Source organism: Limulus polyphemus, unplaced genomic scaffold (assembly GCF_000517525.1).
Source record: "Limulus polyphemus unplaced genomic scaffold, Limulus_polyphemus-2.1.2 Scaffold5416, whole genome shotgun sequence".
NCBI classification, from domain to species: domain Eukaryota; kingdom Metazoa; phylum Arthropoda; class Merostomata; order Xiphosura; family Limulidae; genus Limulus; species Limulus polyphemus.
Window position 1 is genome coordinate 25,581 of NW_013671026.1, and position 19,612 is coordinate 45,192.

At 32.8% G+C, this 19,612-nt stretch overlaps 1 protein-coding gene across 1 annotated transcript in view; it reads left to right on the forward strand.

The window, feature by feature from the left end:
• Positions 1-17,748, forward strand: part of LOC106472546 (SUMO-conjugating enzyme UBC9-B) — a 20,046-nt gene extending 2,298 nt beyond the window's left edge. Inside the window, exons 2-7 of the mRNA XM_013933199.2 lie at positions 520-590; positions 2,008-2,091; positions 2,647-2,719; positions 10,315-10,424; positions 14,256-14,335; positions 17,120-17,748. Of these exons, the coding sequence (XP_013788653.1) occupies positions 525-590; positions 2,008-2,091; positions 2,647-2,719; positions 10,315-10,424; positions 14,256-14,335; positions 17,120-17,186 (480 nt within the window). The 5' untranslated portion in view covers positions 520-524 and the 3' untranslated portion in view covers positions 17,187-17,748. The remainder of the gene's footprint in view (positions 1-519; positions 591-2,007; positions 2,092-2,646; positions 2,720-10,314; positions 10,425-14,255; positions 14,336-17,119) is intronic.
• The last annotated feature ends 1,864 nt before the right edge of the window (positions 17,749-19,612 follow it).

Sequence of the window (19,612 nt, forward strand, 5' to 3'; positions counted from 1 at the left end):
CAACAAACTTTGTCTTCAAAATAAGGGTGCATCTTATACACCGGAAAATACGGTATATACATACATGTACACTTGTATATTTAGTACTCAATATGCATTTATTTTACAAATTGAATTATTTGACATCTAAAAATCAGTTTTTTTTTTAAGATTTATACACACAGCTGTTTAGTCGAAAGAATGGTATTTCGATGTTTCAGTTTTTAAATATTTTGTAGTTTTTATGCTTGTTTCACACAATTGTAATACTAACAAGAAACATGATGTAAATTTAGGCTACTACATAATCTAAAGCATTGCAGTTTATCTTAAATAAAAGTACTTGGGATTTATTTATTTCAGTTAGAAAATGTAGAAAAATATATAAAACACTACCTATTTACAGAAAACAGTTTTGTTATACCATATTTACAAATATCTTATTTGATTGATCATTTTGGTTTTTTTGTTAAGATATTTTGTGGATTCTCTTTAAGTAGATTACAGTTGGTTATTTAAACAAAAAATTGTTACTTTCAGACACAATGTCTGGAATTGCCATTGCTCGATTGGCAGAGGAGAGAAAAGCCTGGAGGAAAGACCATCCTTTTGTAAGTTAATATCATAAATTTCAAATGATTATCAACTCTAATTAAATATCAGAAGAAACAAAATGTTAAAGATATCAGTGCTCCAGATAATTATTTTCTGTAAGTAGTAGTCACTCTGTGAGCAGGATTAATTTTAAATTGTTTTACAAAGTACAGCAGTAACATTTTGTAATAAAAAGTAATTTAACTAATTACGAATTATTTTATTTCAAAAGGTGAAATAGGGCACAGGACTAATTTAGCCAATTAAATCACCAGATAATAAACACAAATAATGAGAACTTTTTATATTTTTACACAAAACTGGATAATTCACAAGTGCACCAATAGAAACTTCTGGTAGTTAGAGAGTACTTATTTTCACAGCTCTACTGTGCGAACTGTACAGATCTTGTGCAGAACTGCAGAAAGCTACAAGAATGCACCCAGTTACTCTACTACTGTTAAAGTGGCAGAAGCTATAATAATTTTTCTGTGACAGAAAAACAACTTAGTATTTTTTAAGGCCGTAAATGGATGATTTTTTGGACAGGAATTATGCATTTACGCCCCTTATCTGGAGACAGAGATACTGAACTAACATTGTCTAGTTTCTATTAATTACTTACATACTACATATTATGATTCAGGCTGTGAAATCAAAGTAGAAATTGTTGTAAAAAAAAAGTAATACTCCAGAGTATAGAATAATTTTTTTAAATATCGTTAGTCTTATTACAAAAATGAACCAAATAAGACGTAAAAAGGAGGTGATGATAAAATAATATTGTATTATATTTACTTGTGATAAAATAGTTTTTCCTAAATTATTAAAACACTCTATCCCAAACCATGTGGTAATTTTTTTATGAATTCTTAAACATAAACAGGTCTTTTTTTTTATGTGTTAAGGATTTCTTTTTCACCAGGGATGAAATTTAAAAAGAATCTATGATGTAGAGTCCTAATGCATTCTTTGATTGACTGTACCCTCTGCTGTGGACTGTAGTTTTGCCTATTCAAGGCTTATCAGTACAGCTTGGGTTAGCAAACCAAAGAAATTACCATTAGGCCTGTTTTTAGGTGAAGTGAAATGGACCATCAAGAGACAAATATTGGAGGTCAGCTTATAAATTTAACAATTTGATTTTAGTGTTCAGCACTGTGTTTTTAAATATATTTTTTTTTCGGTAAAAAATATAAAATGTTATTTAATAAATAAATATAAAACTTAATTATCAGCAATTTCTGATCAAAACAAATTAACTACTTAGATGTGAACTAAAAAATGTAAGAATTAATGTGGCTAACTTTATGTAATAGAGTAAGAGTTAAAACAACTCATAAGAAAACAGATTTGTAAGGATTAAAAGTCATTGACTCATCAGTAACTTATATAAATATACATTCTAGTAAACTTGAGATTATAACTTTTTAGGGTTTTGTAGCAAGGCCAACAAAAAATCCTGATGGGACCTTGAACCTCATGAACTGGGAATGTGCAATTCCAGGGAAAAAGGGGGTAAAAGTTTTTTTTAATCTAAATTTAAAATGTTTTAATTTGAATAAAAACTGAATAGTTAAGTACTTTAAATTTTTTAAGTTTAACTATTGTGTAGGTGGAATTTGGCATTATTTCCTATCTTACTAAGATTTGTTCCTATGTAGAGATACAATTCCTACCAGAAGTTCTGTAAATTTTTTATTAGTCATGTATAAATTAAATTATAAACTTAAGACAGTATAAAAAGTTACATATGAAATATGTTGAATATTTAAGTTGCCAAGGAAGCTTAACAAGTAATACATATTTTTAGGAATAAGAATTTGTTTTCTTTACATTCTATACTTAGGCCTTAGTATGTACATTTTCAAGGTATTTGTTTTCAATTATGATCTTATCCTTAGAGGATTTTTTTAATTTCCAGACTATGTCTTGATTCATTAAATCCACTTGTAGAGAAACTATTAACATAAGGCAAACGATAAAGTGATAAGTGTAATTTTTGTTTAATATTACATATGTTTAAAAAGGCTTGTGACTGTAATAACCTAAGGTTATTGTAATGTTTTCTAGACTCCATGGGAGGGCGGTTTATACAAACTAAGAATGATCTTCAAAGATGATTATCCTTCAACACCACCAAAGTGTAAGTTGCAAATATTCCACCAACTACAAGAAATGTATAGTAAGCCATTACTTCAAGGACTGACAACCATAGTTGATAATAAATATTTGTTGTAATGAAGATATTTTATCTTCCTACAGTGTGGGTAATTTTAAATCTTAAGTGCTATTATAAGTTATGACTGTGTACACTAAAACCACATGAATAGGTAATGCCATTACACATGACCCCCTCACTGCACCAATATTTTCCCTTTTTATCCACGTATTGGCCAAACTTGTATCATAGTCATAACTTATGTAGCCAAGCATTTGGTCACACAACTTTATAAGCGTTCACGTTTCCACTTCCATAAACAATGTGATATCTATGGTTGTCCAATGGTTTAGCAATAAAATGCACACAAATATAGATCGAAAGTGGGGTATCATTCGTGCTTAATAAAACAATGCAGGTTCAAGTAAATTGTATTTTTTGTAAGAAATGTTAAGATAATTACATGAGTAGAATTTTCTAATTTTGTTACACAAATTAAGTATTGTACTATTGTAAGCTTACTCTTGTAAATTGACACATCTTTTTTTCTAACTCTATTGCCAAAATGCCAAATCCCTCCAGCATGCATTATAAATTCTGAAAAACAACAAAGTTTAATTAGGTTTAGTCGCTTTCAGCTTGATTATGATGTTGAAGTTCATCATTATGTGTTGTATCTACATCTACATATCTGTTACTACAGGTAAGATGTTAGGGCAGTTTTGATTATTGATTTATGAAACAAGCTTATTCCATGCTAGTGTAAGGTAAGCCTATCTGTCAAACTGCACACGTGTGTGATTACTAATAACACAACTGTATGTGTCAAAAGTGATCATTTGACTAAAGAAAATTGTCTATTCTATTGATTTTAAGGTATGTCTCAACAGAAGCAATTAACTTCAATTCATGATTAAACAGTTACAGTTTGAAATTATTTTGATAGTTTTTAAAAATAATTATGTGATAGTGCGATAGAGATGAAGCTTTTGTTTTCAAAAAGCAACAATTGGGCAGTGTTGTGCTTACAAAAATATAGTGTAATTTAAGCTAAATGAGCTTCAAGACTAATAACAAAGAGTTACATTGTGTCTTTAATGTGGTCAGTTATTTAGGTTATATAAAAAACTAACCATTTGCTTTTCTCAATCAAAAGTGGTCTAAGATTTAAAACAAGTGATTTTTTTACTATTTTACTCAAATTTTTTTTTTAACAAAAAAATTTGTAATAGCCGTGATTTTATTAAATTATGATTGATATTTTAATCTTCCTATAATTGGTGTAACACATTTTCAGTTATAAGAAGCACATTTGTTTTAGCTATGACTGCTGATCAAATAAAGAATATTATGAAAAACAACACACATTATTTCATTGGAAGTTAACATTTTGAAGAATCCTCACCAATTGGTGTTCCTTCCAGTACAGAATAAGTATTTGAATTATAAGATAAAAAAATGGACATTAGCATTTTGAGAATTATAACTAAAACAATAGGTAAAACTTACATTAAAAAATACACGTAACAAGAAGTCAAAAGTTCTAGAAGTTTAGCAAATTCAAATAATGTTAAAGTTGGAGCTTAAAGTATATGTTGAAATTTTGAAATTTTTTAGTAAAGCTTTTTATAAACAAATATCAAATAAAAAATTTTATTTTTTAACTTGTTTTAATTGTTGATATTTCTAAAGCATACTTACCTCATCCCATACTACAGCTATTACTCGACTGCTAGGGCTTCCTTTTTTGCCCATCTAAGCATTGGTCTGAATTTTGTCTCGTTTGCTCCAGTCTTTAATTGCTCTTGATGATATCTGTCATGTGACACTCTATACCTATGTCAATGTGCCCTCTATTCTGATACTGTATATAAGCACCTCATTCAGGTAATAATATGACATTTTCTCGACAAAGTGGTCACTATTGGGTTTCTCTGTACTATGACTGTTGGAGATCCTTTGAGCATTCTTCATGTTACCTAGTTGATTTTTGTAAAGAAAAAAAGCTGATATATGGCATGAATTCTGATATCTTGCATCGCTCAACAATCAGGGATTGGGAGGAGTGACTCTCAGTTGAGCCTGTCAGTGACCTTATTCGTAGTGAGATGGAGACATATATTTGGTCCAGCGATGTTTCTCCAGGGGGCTCTAAGACTGGATTTGAGGGTGATCCTGGACATTTTGGAGAGAGTTTCCATTGGCTTTTTCCAGCACCTTCCTTTATTTTGTTGGCTTTTGAGAGGCCACTTTGGGATCAGTTGCCTCCGGCTGCTTTTCTTCAGTTGTTCCATCAAGTGTATGATGTTTTGGGTCTTTCCCTAGTTGCTTTAGAGCCTACAACTTCCTTGATGGCTGAAAGGTCTGTGAGCAATTACATAGTTTTCCCTCCATTCACTGATATTGTGGTTCATGCAGGGAGGTTTACTGCTCAGTTACATGAAGGGACAGCTATTATTTGTCCTCCTATTCTTTTTGTTGGAATTGCATAATTTAGCCTACTACTTCCAGGTAGATGTGTATTCAGACTCTAAAAAAATACACCAGCTCCTGGACATTTTAGGTTCTAGAACAGAGTCTTTAGTCAACTTGAATAGATCACAACTTTCTAGGATTTGTCTACTCTATCTGCAGTACTAAGATATTTATTATCCCACCAACTTTGGTTTGAAGACCCTCAGGAACACCTTGTCAATTTGATAATGAGTTGGGACCATTGTTAGCATGTACATTTGTCATCTTCTGCATTAATACCTGTCGTCGTTGGCATCTTGACTTTTGTCAGCTACTACAGAAGGTCATGGTTCAGCCCATATTAGAGGGTCCCAACCCACAACATCAGCTTTTCGGTCCATTGGTACCCAGAATAGATACTGTCCTTATCTACAAGGTTCCTCCGCTCAATAGGAACAACACCACTGGCAGTGGTGACTGTTGCATGCCTTTGGGGTCTGTGCGGGCTTGGCTTCAAGAATTTCTAGATGTGTGGAAAACCTTAACTACAGATCCATGGGCACTACAGGTCCTTGAGTCAGGATTAGTTTTTCAGTTGACATATTCACCACCATTATCTACCCAACTATTGTGTTTTCACCTTCTGCAGATATTCGGATTTTAGAACTTTGTTCTAGAGCTATCAGAGTTTTTGTTGGTCTAGAAGGCCGTGAAGAGAGTTGTCCCAGTTTTTCCAGGGTTTGTTGTACCCAAGGAGATAGGAGATTGGAGTCCATTCATCAATCTTTCTCATCTGTATCAATTTCTAGATCCTCCAAGGTTCACAATGGAGTCATTCCTCACTCTGCATTGGCATTTTTATTACTAGGATTTTGGACATCCAAATTCAATGTCGTCAACTCCGATCTGCACATTTCCATAGTGGCTGTGTCCTGCCGCTATCTGTATTTTGTGCACAAGGGTCAGGTGCTGCAGTTCAGCACTCTGCCCTTCAGCCTAGCATCAGCACTATATTTGTTCTGCTGAATCATACGAGTTTTTCTCATCACCTCTTTTTTCCAAGGCCTGTGCACACATCATTCCATGGATGACTGGTTACTTCTGGCACCATCTCATCAGTTGGTGGAACATCACACCTCTCCTTCTCCCACTGCACGGATGGTTCTTTCTCTTTTGGAGATGTCGACATCACTCAAATTACTCATTCCTTTGGGATGAGAACACAAAAGATTTCTTCAGATGTCATTATGCAACCAATGGATCTGGAATGGTGATTCACTGGATTCCCCAGTTTCCTTATTCAGGATTATTATCTTCAATCTCGAGTGGTGGTTAGATTGAAACAATACTACGATATGTGTTCCTCTTTTGCCACCTCATCCAGAGATCCTTCACTTCAGGGATGGGGTGCATATCTCAATGGTCAGGAATTCCAGGGTCTGTGCACAGACAACAAGGCTTTTCTAAACAATGTTTTAGAACTTCTTGCTGTTCAGAGGTTAATGTTTCTGGATATGGGCTTATTAAGGGGAAAATCATCAAGCTTCACTTCAACAATTCCATGGTGATGTCTTACATTTCCCTTCAAGGAGGCACTTGGTCCAGGGCTCTTTGTTTTCGAACCTTCGATCTTCTTTCTTGGGACCACTCCTATAATATCACCCTACTAGCTTGACATGTTCCAGGGGTGATAAATTCAGTGATAGATCAATTGTCTCAACCCAAACAGATTCTATGGACAGAATGGGTGGTACATCACAAGGTTTTCTGTTGTATTGGTCCTCATTTCAAAACACTTATGATTGGTGTTTTGGCCACTCATTGGAACACTCAACTATTGCCATTGGCAATAGATGCATTCGATTAGGACGTCATGGCATTACACTTGTAGGCCTTCCTACCAATTTGTATGTTACCAAAGGTACTAGCTATGATTCATTCCAACCCATTATAGGGTCCTGTTGTTAGCACCGGTTTGGCAGCTGAACCTTGTTTTTCACTTCTGTGGTACCTTCAGGAGTGCACACCTCTACCATTTCCTCTTTGGCCATCTCTGTTGAGGCAGCCATGATCTGACATTGTACACCCAGCCATCCTTTGCATGGAATCTGGGTTTAATTTCTAAGGTTGTCATGTATCTGTCTCATTCTTTACTTGATCCCACATTGGACATTTATCAAAAGAAATGGCACACGTATCAGCAATGGTGTATTGAGAGGATGTTGAACCCACTTTGACCAGAAGTGACAACCATAACTTTTTTGTTTTGTTTTTGACAAGGTTTTAGCATCTTTCACAATCGTCTTCTATAAAATGACCTTATCAACTACCTTTAGATAGTCGAGATGAAAATAATTTGAGTCCCCAGTGCTCTCTGGCTTACTGATGTTGTTTCAGGTATTTTGTCCCAAACAAACGTTTCATTTACCTAACTGGTATATTAAGGTGGTATTACATGCCCTTTCTCAACATCCATTTGAGACCTTAGTCTCATGTACCACCTTTCTTGGAAGGTTTAATGTTTGTTGTTGCTGGCCTACAGACATCACAGGTCAGAATTGATTGCTTTATCATTCTATCTACATCCTCAGACAGGTTCTTCTTTTATAAGACACTAGCAGCCAGGGAAGGGGATAAATCCTTTTCACCGATTCATCTGACAGCTATTTCTCACTTCTATGACTGATCGGATCTCGATCATTTGTTATGTTGAGTGATGGTTTTGAAGTGTTATGTTGCTTGCACTAATGTCTTTAGAGGTGCTAGACAATGACATTTTGATTCCTTGGGATGCTTCAGTTTCCCAGGACTTCACAGTTATTTTGTTGAGGTGGGTATGGAAATTGACCCATATTGCTTATTCTAGGCTCTGTTTGGAGGTAAGGATTCTTCTGCAAGTCATGTTTCTTCAGATTCATTACATTTCTATGTACTTAATGGTCCGGTTGAATTGTGCTGGTATGTGGACCTCACCAAATATTTTTATCTCACATTACTTGCATGATCTGGCAGTATCTTCTTTGAGTGTTTTTGACTATTCCCAGTAGCTATCTTAACTCCACTAGATTATAAGGAGGTGTGAGTATCTTCATTACTATTATTGTATCTTCTTTATTTCCAGGATCCCACCCTGTGGCAAGTATGCTTTTATCAAACCAATTTTGCACTAGCAAGCACTAACACAATATACTTTATCTAGGTTACAACAGGCTCTGTAGAAATGGGGTGTTTCATAAGATCAACTAGAGGCAGGCTAGGTGGTATTAGTGTACTAAGCTGGACCACCACTCATGGACTTTCATGAATAAAGCTTAAGGAGATCCTGCCTGTCCCTGCCGATCATTAGGTTGAATAAGTCGGGGTTAGTTTGCTTTTAAAAATTTAGAGAACTTGGTTCACCTATTGCACTCTTTCCAGAGCACTGTTCCTTGGGACTCCCCAATGTGCATTACCCCCTCATTTCCTACTAGTGGAGCTAGGGAGTTCTTACCATGCCTGGTTTACAGTCACTGTGATGGTGGACAGAGGCTATTCCTCCAGAGTATCAAGTGACTTTCCTTCACTCCTCAAGAAAAGGGCAAAGTTGGGCACCCTCTTACCCAGGTCTCTGGATGTCTTTTCTTTTCCAGATGTTGGTAGGAGAGGTGGGAGCGTACTTGTAATACCAGTTCAGATTTGGCGCTCTGCTATCTAATTAAGTTGAGCATGGCCATTGTGTCCTCATAATTCCAAATGCAGAGTAGTCCCATCCTGGGTCCTTGGTTGAGTACAGCTTGTTCCATGTCCTCCCCATTATTTCACGGGCAAGTGGAATTTACCTTGTCCACACAGTTTGGGGGTGAGGATGAGTGTTCATGAATGACTCCAGATTGGATGAGTTCTGTTTCTTCAGGTTGAGTATGACATACAAGATTCCATCTTTCTATGTTTGGAGTGTTGCCTTTCAGACTTCTTCAGGTTGAGGAGAGAGTTTGTCCACTTTGGTGTTGCTTACCTTCTCGTTGTGCTTCTGGTGGCTTGGAATGCATTACTCTATAGCTGCAGGTTGGGATCCACTCACAGATGTATATATATATATATACATTTTGTGTTTCAAATGCCCTAGCCACCAACATGGGATTTATAAACCATGGCTCTATAATTCTAACCCAGAGCAGTGGGACTTTGGCTATCTGTTTGGGGCTTGGCCTATGGTGATGATGGATCACATCATATTCCACCTAGTTGGCACGTTTTAGGTTCTGGGTGAAGAGCATACCTGTTCTGGATGTAGTGTGGTTCCCCCACTAGGGTGCTAAGCTTCTATTGGCACACTCATGATCTATGCAGACTCCTTTTGTATGGATAATGCCCTCACCAGCCCCTCTACATTATCAATGTGGGTTTCTAGCTGTAGTGTAAACGGAGGTAAGTATGTTTTAGAAGTTAACATTTTCTTAAATTGAAAATGTATTTCCAATAATACTTACCTCTCCTCACACTCTCCTGCCCTTATTCCCCACTAAGAGCTGGTGTTAGAGACTGTAGATTGGGTCAGTCTCGAAAAAGTTGTAATATGGTCGGAAGAAGGTGCCTATATACAGTACCAGAATAGAGGGCACATTGACGTAGATGGAGTGTGTCATGTGACAGATATCACCAAAGTAAATTAAGTAGGGAGTAAAAGATTAGAGCAAGCGAGAAAAATTCAGACCAATGGTTAGATGGGCAAAGGAAGGAAATCCTATTAGTCAAGTAGTAGCTGTAGTGTGATAGGAGGTTAGTATTATTTGAAATAAATTTTCGATTTAAGAAAATGTTAACTTTTAACAGTGGCAACTTTAACCAGACTATTTTTCTGATTATTTGATGCCTAACTTTTGAAAGTTGAAGATTATAAATGGGGTATTGATGAATTGAATAGGACTTGGTGATTGAATACTGAATAAGAATACAAATAATTTAACTTTTTTAATGGAATAAAGTTTAATTGGTTGACTTAGTAAACCACTGTATAGACAGGGGATTTGCAAGTGAAATTTAAATACATTTTTGGATAGTTGTAAATTTGTTTTTAAACAACATTTACATATGTATTTTAGACAAATATCACATATACTATCCACCTCTTCCTCTATTTTGTACAGGTAAATTTGAACCACCACTGTTCCATCCTAACGTGTACCCTTCAGGAACAGTCTGTCTCTCTCTATTGGATGAAGAAAAAGACTGGAGACCTGCTATAACAATCAAACAGGTAATATTGAATGAACACAAGAAAGTATTGCCAAGTTTGAAACATGCTTTTTTTTTTCATAGTTGTGCTATAAGTAAATTAATTGGAGAAAGTTATAGGTCCAAAAATAGTGGGAAAACTTTCAACTTTATTGGTGATAGCCATTCAATTATTCAACTTAATATTCTTTAGCATTCATTTGTGGCCACACCTATGTCATAACTAGCAGATTTTTCTAGAATAGTCAGTCCAACATTTGTTCTGTCTAGAACATATTAACTGAGACTTGCACTTGTAGAAAATTAGTAAAAATTACAGCTTTGTGCTTAACTACAAACAAATTCAATTTTTGTTTTATTACAGGCACTTTTTAATTTGTATTAGCATTTTAAATTATAGTATTTTACAACTCAACAAGCACCAGTATTTTAAAATTTCATATGATCTGCTTTAAAATTATAATGTTTTTGTTTTTTTATATAAAGAAATTAAAAGTGCAACATTTTAGCCAATAGATGGCCATTTTCATGCATTCACTGCCTTAAAATGGGCAAAGCATTTCCACTCTAAGACTGACCATGATATTAAATTTAACTACCCTTTTAACTTTTATGCCTGTGTGGATACAGTTCAGCCCTACTTCAGAGTTAAAATTTATGTATTTTATTTTAGACATGAACATTAAAAAATCACAAGTTTTAATTTTTGTGTTGTATTCTGCAAGTTCCCAACAAAATTGTTAATATTTGTGAATTTCCTGAATGTTTTCTGGGCTTAGTATAGTACTCTTAACTCATATACTTTTGAGCATTATTATTAACGTGTCCTTGTAACTTGAATAAATTTGTAGTTTCATTGATTTTTAATCAACCACTGTTTCTTAACGTTGGTTGTAGTGGTATGATATAATTGACTATATCTCAGCTTCAAGAAGTCTTAGGCCACATCAATAAAGCAATTTTTCCTTTTTTTTTCACTTTTGTGTGGAGTTGTGTAGAGATAAGAACAAAGTGATAAAACTAAGATTGGTGGTGTGTTGCTAGAATTAAAGATGTTTGTGAACAATTTCCACTACAATTACAGTCCTGATTGATTAAATCTCAGAATCTTTTTACACTGGAGTGTATCAAGTTTTGTTTTTCCCATTATGATAGACCTTGTTTGCATTAGATCATATTGACCTAAGTAACTGCCTGAACGGGTAAAGAAAGGCACTGAAAATAAATGTATAAATGGGTTTAAAACTTATTACATATTTTAAATGAAACTTTCTGATTAAAAGTTTTAAAAAATGTTGGTTTGCTTACAGTACGGTAAAAAAGATAAATTTTTTTTGTACATGCATTAAAACTGCACTCATTGTTTATTGAATCGAAACAAAGACAGCAGTTACAGTTTTATGAAATAAAAACTTTGTAACTAAGTTTTAAAAGAATGTAGTAAGATATAAAGATCAGTACTTAAAATCTACAACAAAAGTGAAAACTTTTTTATTGTTTCTTAATGATGTCTTTCCAAGTTTCAAAGCTACAATTTCATAAAGATATCAAATGTAAAAATAAGAAACATTATTAACAGAATCTACATAATCTCTAGGAAGTAATTCTGAAGTTTCAGTTTGTAACATCCATTAGTTTTTTCTTTTTGCAATGCAATAATACAACCATATAACAGGTGCACAGAATTGACACACCTGAGTCTCGTAGAGTTAAACTAAAATATTAGTATTATTTGTAAATACTTCAGGATACAATAAAAGGTTTCACATTGTTAGTTAACAATGAATTGATAAATTTTATTGTTTTATAAACAAATGAATAAGCATTATTAGGAAACAATAAATGTTTTAATATAAATTGGTTGATAACTATTGCCAACATGATTGTTTTTATTCAAAAGACAGATAAACAATGGTCAGTTTTGAAATAAATATGGTAATTTGTTTGTTTATCATTTTATAATAGTAAGATGCAGGGTTTGTTCCGTACAACGGACACAGCACAGATAGTCCATTTTGCAGCTTTGTGCTAAAACAAGAAATGAAAACAGAACTTTCTTAGTTATCACTGGAACATCCTCAAAATTTAATGTAAAAATTAATACTTGAAATTGAAGTCAAATGTCAAAAGATGTAGTTAGAAAAAAGTAATGCCAGTGTGAATAATAATTACTTTGGAATGTTTAGCAAGTAAAATTACTTCAGGTAACTTATAACACAAAGAACAGCTTTTAATGAGGGACTGAAATGGATTTATTAATGCTGTACCACTACATTTTGTATCCAAGACATTTTCAAGTGTAGCTCGTAAAGAATACATTGACAATGTTAGTTAAAAAGAGCTATCCAACATTGCCTAAAGGATAAGATTATTCAACTAGTAGAATTATGGGTGGGGAGGAACCTGGATATGCGTACACTGTTGGTTGCAGTTGTTTGGTTAATCTTTAATTTTTCTCATATTTGTTTTGTTTCCTTTTAGAATCTTAGCCTTGCAACTTGATGTTGACAAAACTATCATGAAATACTAACTACTAATATTAGTTCCACTGTGGGAGCAATAGTAGACATGAGGGGGGGGGGGGTGTAACTAGCAACCCCCAATAATTTCGATACACAATAAAAAAAATGGGGGATCTGTTTTTAAAGGATACAATGCTCATTTAATATTGAAAAATGAAATTTTGCTTAAAACACGAACTCTTCAGAATATAATGTTATATGGAATAAACCACCCTTTGGATCTTGCATCTCCAGCAATTTCAAATGTGTCTGCCATTTTTAGGACAACAAAAGTAATTTTCTCATCAAAGTATGAGATAACCTCAGTGACAAACACGACGTAGGAATGATAATGAAATTCATTAAAAAATCCAGAATTATAAATAGAAGATTTACTAGATAAACCTTACAACAACAGAAAATACATTACTGAATCATTATATCAAACTCAGTATAGTAACAATCAGTCAACTTATGTAGAAGATAGAAGTAGAACTGTGAAAAAAACTACATAATTCTGAACATATTAAAAATTCTCTCCTATGTTTATGAACTTAAAAAAAAAAAAAAGGCAACTATAGCAACAATCTGGAAGACACTAAGATTCTAAACAGCAAAAAAAGATGCACACAAGAGAAAGATGAAAGAAACATGTTAATCAATGGTAAATGTGTATCCAGTTTTCTTTGGACTTGTATTAATGTTGGATAGGTATTTGTAACAAGATGTTTTTTTTACACTTGAAAATGTCTTGAGTAGAGATAAAAATGTTTTGGTATTATGTTGACAAATCATTTTTTTGAGTTTCCTGTTTAAAAGTATTGTAGGTAGCAATAGTGCAACATTGTACATATGTTACACACAAAGTTGTACATGGTTGGAAAAGATGGCACATTCGTATCTTAACTGGTCATAATAGCAGAAATTCTTATACTTCGCATAATAAACTCATTGTAAATTAAATTTCTTTGTTTTCTCTCTGTTTTTCTTATATATCTGATGACAGTCAAAGGCTAGCTAGAACTATAAACAGGTCATCTGAATTGGAATGAGTGAACAGCCTGTAAACACAGGTTGTATTGTCTTCTCTGTTACCAGAAAACACATGCACACAATTTTTATTATCTATTTGTTCATCTTATGCTTTAAAAAAAATCCAAACATGACCTTTGAGTTGTTGTTGTTGTTTGCTTAGTTGATGAATTTCTCATATATCACCTAATACTTCAGGTGTATTTTAGTGATCATAATTCAATATCTTGAATGTGTCTGTTATGAGATGAAAGTTTTGATCTCATTTGTCAAGTGTTACACAATTTTTAAAGTTTAATAAACTTTTTCAATCATTTCAGATCCTGCTGGGTATCCAAGATTTGCTTAATGAACCAAATATCAAGGATCCTGCTCAAGCCGAAGCTTATACTATTTATTGGTAAGGTGGTTTCTGTTTTTCTATTTTAATTTTCAAATGACAAACTTCCTTACATATTGTTCTTAATCAGTGGGGTATACATAATATATGGTTCATTCATCCTAGAAAAGCAAGATGTCATATTGGAAACACATTATCAGAATCACATATATGGACTTATGGTACATGTGAGGTTCTGAAACTTGTACACTTAACTGGCATCCTAGTTTCTTGTCAAACTAAAAATTTATGTATCTTTAAAATATACATTTTAAAACATAGATAATACATAAACCACTAAAATAAAATGTCCCAAAATAACTATAAATCAACAGGTTTTCTAACTAGGCTATAGATGGGATAAACAAAATTTGTTATGCTGTCATTTGCTTACAACACACGTATCAGTCACTTCCTCTCGACTAACATTTGTTGCCACCAAATTCAAAAGGATGGGTGCAATCTTGAAATAGAAAATATGCTCTTTGTGTTGGTTACAAACGTGTGTCAAATATGATCACATGCTTAGGGCTAGATGGGTGGGACTTCTGTCATTGGCTGAGAAAATTTACTGATATCTCACTAACTGGAAATTTAGAACATTGAAATTGTACATTTGACCTTGTATTATTTATAGATTATGTTTACATTAATTAAGCAGTGCAGATGATGTATTATTGAAGTCATACAAACTGAAAGGGGAGAATTGAGAACACAAAAGTGAAGATTGATATTTTTTAAATATTTACTTATGGAATTAAGAACTTACAACTTACGTAATATAAAAATTTTAATTATGAACTACATTTTGATGCTAGTCTTCTGTATGGATTTGATAAAATTGTTTAAATTTTGAATGTAACATCAATCCATGCACAAATTAGTCATAATGTATTTAAAGGTTTAAACGTTATATCAAACTTCATTCTAGCTAAACAATAATACATATTTCTAGAAACATATTGATTAAAAACATATCCTACATTTCTAACCCATTTTTTGATTGTGAAATCCCTTAAGTAGTCCTATTACACAGAAAAATAATTGGTAATACAGTAACTCTTGGCAACTATGTATATAAACATGACAATCATTAAATCATTACTGAAGTGTGTAAGTGGAAGGTACAATAACAATTTTCGTTAAGAAAGATATTTCTTTCTATACTTAATCGTTGTCCATAAAATGTCCAGACATAAACATGAAACAAGTGTGGTAGTGGTGTTTTAACTGAGGTAATAAAGAAATCTAGAACCAACAGATGTAAACATAAAACCAGCATAATGGTGGTGCCTTAAAGAAACTTAGTCTATCACACTCAAATATATATATATATATATATAATATAAAGTCAAAAATTTGTGTGTTTCTGTCTGTATGTCTGATATCTAACTGCTTCTAGATCACTCGGCCAATCTAAACCAAACTTTGTGGGATGATAATTAGGAAGAAGGGGTATGTTAATGGAGAGTTAACGACCCCTTCCACCCACATTATTGCTGTTATTGTGCAGTTATTATCTTTGACATAAAGTTATGTTAAGTACTTTCGTAGATGGTGTCCTTACACTAAAAAAAGAAACTTTTTAAATTTTCTATAGTACAACATACACACAGTGTGGGGAGAAGCCACACAAACATCTTATATATCTCAGACAATGTGCTAGCACCCTCCATGGAGAAATGCAGTGAAAAAAAATGGCCACCACTGTTGCAATAATAGATAACTTAACTCAAGTTTCTACTCCAACGAACACAATAAGGCTGATATGAAGAGCTGTTTCTTGAGTTATACCCACTTCCTACTTTGGCCCATAAGACACTTCTTCTGCCAATGACCATCAATTAAGTAATCACATGAAACACTGTGGAAAGATATTAAGAGCTGGGTGTTGAAAGCGGGTAACATAAAGCACACCTACTGCCACTACTTTGGCTGATACCTCTTTCTATTAAGTCACCTAGACCATTGCACAGTGTATACCATGTTTTAAGTATTTTAAATATTGAGTTCTTAAAGCTTATAAAAAAACGTTTGATGAGGTAATAATGAACTCTGTAATATGTTATGTTATAAATAAATTGTGTGAAAGTTAGGATTTTTGTTTTATTTATCAAAGCACATTTTTATTAGATCATAACCTGGACAAAGAACGGGTACCTCATTTTGTTTGAAATAAGTATCAAGAATGTTATTTTTCTTTCGGTAGTTACTCAACCTTAGTATGAGTGAGTAATTTTATCTTAGGGCAGGTAATGACATTAAACTGTAATATTTTAAGGTTTTTTAAGTCTCTTAAAGTGTATCTTAACCTTCTGTAGTTAGTAGTTCTAGATACTGATCATATTTTATGTAAATTTACTTGTTCTTTTATTATCTGATCTTGCTAGTTGCTAACTATATAGATTCATGATTAAGTACAGTAAAATAATAGGTTCATCAAGGTGATTTGTGGCAACTGAAATGTCAAATAAAGAATACATTTGTTATGTAAATTTAACTGTTTTTTTATGATCTGATCTTACTAGTTGCTAGCTATATAAACTCATGATTAAGTACAGTAAAATAATAGGTTCGTCAAGATGATTTGTGGCAACTGAAATGTCAAATAAAGAATACATTTGTTACTCTGCTGTAGAATTATCGATAAATTTTAGAAATCATGATTTATTAGATTGAAATGAAATCTGGATAGAGGCATAAGCAAGTTTATGTATAAGCTTTTTTGGCACAGTATTACAACAGAAGTGCATTTACAAATGCTTAATTATTTGTGCTAGTTAATAGTTTTTATTTGGTATTTAGTCAGAACAGATTAGAATACGAGAAGAGGGTTCGAGCACAAGCTAAGGCTATGGCTCCACAGGAGTAGAGAATGGAAACACAAGATTTCTTTATTGTTGGAAATGGAACAGAATATTACTTGTCTTAAATATGTTCCAGTATCACTTATTTACGATTGTTTGTGAAATAAAAAAATGTCGATTTTACTAAAATTCTTTGTATAAATCTCACACATGTTTTCATAGTTAACCCCATATTGTGATATTGAATTTTATTTGTATTCATTATTTTATTGTATCAAACTTCTGTGTGTGTGTTTTTTTTTTACAAATAAAAATCATAAAATTCACAGTGCATGTAATTTAAACTCTGTGTGCTGTGGGAAAATGTACAATGAAAAACTTTCAGTTCTAACAGCTTCGTAGTTTTCTACCCTAAGTGTATTGATTTGTTTAAAAACTTAGAATAGCATACATTTGCTTTTTTATATCTTAAAAATATGTGTAGGTTGTTTAGTCATTTGTTTAATGTTATTGTCAAGTGCTTTCTGTTGTTTGTGTGTTGGTTTGTATATATAAATAGTTATTTGTATTCAATTTTAATATCTGTGTGTTTTAGGTGGAAAATAAAAGTTTCCTTTTCCAGTAAAAGTTTTTGCTGTGATTTTTATGGTTATGCTGGTTTATAGTGAACACTGAACAGTATCACAAGCACTGTGTTTTGTGGGAAAAATCTGAGTTAGTATCAGTAATGTTGACAAAGTGGACCAAAGATATATTTTATAATAATAAAAAAAGTTAAAAATGCGTTTTTTTCCAAAAAGTCTATTAAAAGATGAGAATAATCTCATATGATGCTTGATATTGTAAATAACTGATTCCTCACATTGTCTTTAAAATGTTATATGTTACTCTGTTGTAACGGAATAAACCAAAAGGCCGCTACAACCGAGGTTAAAACAATTTAACAGAAATTCAAAGTAAAACTTTCAAACAACTAGAATACAATTTTTATCACTTACAACAAAAAACAATCAATCCATGCCTGGCCAGGACTAGGTATAAATGTTAATATATAGTACAACATAAAGTTCAGTGTTATTAATTTCAATAAATATCAAAGGAATTAGGAAAAGAACCAGAATAAGAAGAAAAAGATCACCAAAAAATAACACCATATTTCAAAATTAAACCACTTTTCAAGATCAACAACACTTCAAACTATATCTCGTGAACTAACTGGTTTAAGTTCAAGAAATGATTTTTATTTAGTGGTTGGTTAGACCACGAGATTATATCTCACGTGACTATCTATTACCATAAATCTACACAATCTTTCACAACATTAATATCTGTACGTCACCTCTAGAGCAAGCTTGTATTAGTTTCATAATAAGTACATACTCAAAATATACGTGCTCTAGCTATAACTAAAAATTTATAGTTGAATTGAACGAAAGAAGGAATAATAAATGATCAGTAAACAAAAGTAGAATTTTCTATCTCATATTGTCATTCGTACATTATGACTTAATTCACAAATTTTGTAATTCTACTCCAAATTATATATTTTTTTATAATTAATAACGCATTTTTCTTAATGTAAAAATTTCATAATTATGTATAATACATTTGTAACGATTTTTTTTTGAACCATTTATAAAAGTATGTAATTTTATCTATTTAATGATGAATAATTTTAGTTGAGATGAAAATTATACTTCCTTTAGTAAAGTTTTCTTGGTTAAGAACAAAAATCGATGGCTCTGAAGATTATTATTATTTACTTACATTCAGATTGTTAATGTGAACAATATACCAGATGAAGAAATGTTTTAAAGTACACCATTCCATTTCTTAATTGACTGATCACAAGACAAGAAGCTTTTGGAGGGTATTTCTTCCCTGTTGAGGATAGAGTAGAAAAGTTAGTGATCTACAATGGCGTCAGGGTTATCTATAGCAGAAGCATTTGGTTTAGTTTTCAGAGGGAATGAGGTAAAAAAGACTGGAACCGGGAGTGTGAGTAACATAATTAGTAATAGATGTACGTAGACAGGGTCCCCGAAAATGTTCTGTTTCAAGAATAAATATAATCAAAATTAAGTTCATATACCATGCTGCATTGTAGCCTACAGAGTGCATGATTCTTCTCGTGATTCATGGCATGTGCACGTCACGACCGTACAAATTGCAATGTTAAACATCTCTTATGTGATGTCATTTTAATGTCTGTTGACTGAATGACAGACTAACAACACACTACTGTATTGCGGTGTGAGTGGTTTAAAAACAGGCGGCCTTCAGCCCCTTTCGGGGAAAATAGGAGGAGGCGAAAATCTTGAAAAATGGGTTTCAAAAATCAAGTATCCAAATAAAGTATGAGTATCAACATGGGTTAGAAATACTTTAAGTAAAACGAGCTAAAAACACAGTATTGTTAATATACACCTGGAAAAAATTTAAGCACCCCCAAATATTTTTCAGGATTGCTTATTGAAAATAAGGTTTAATT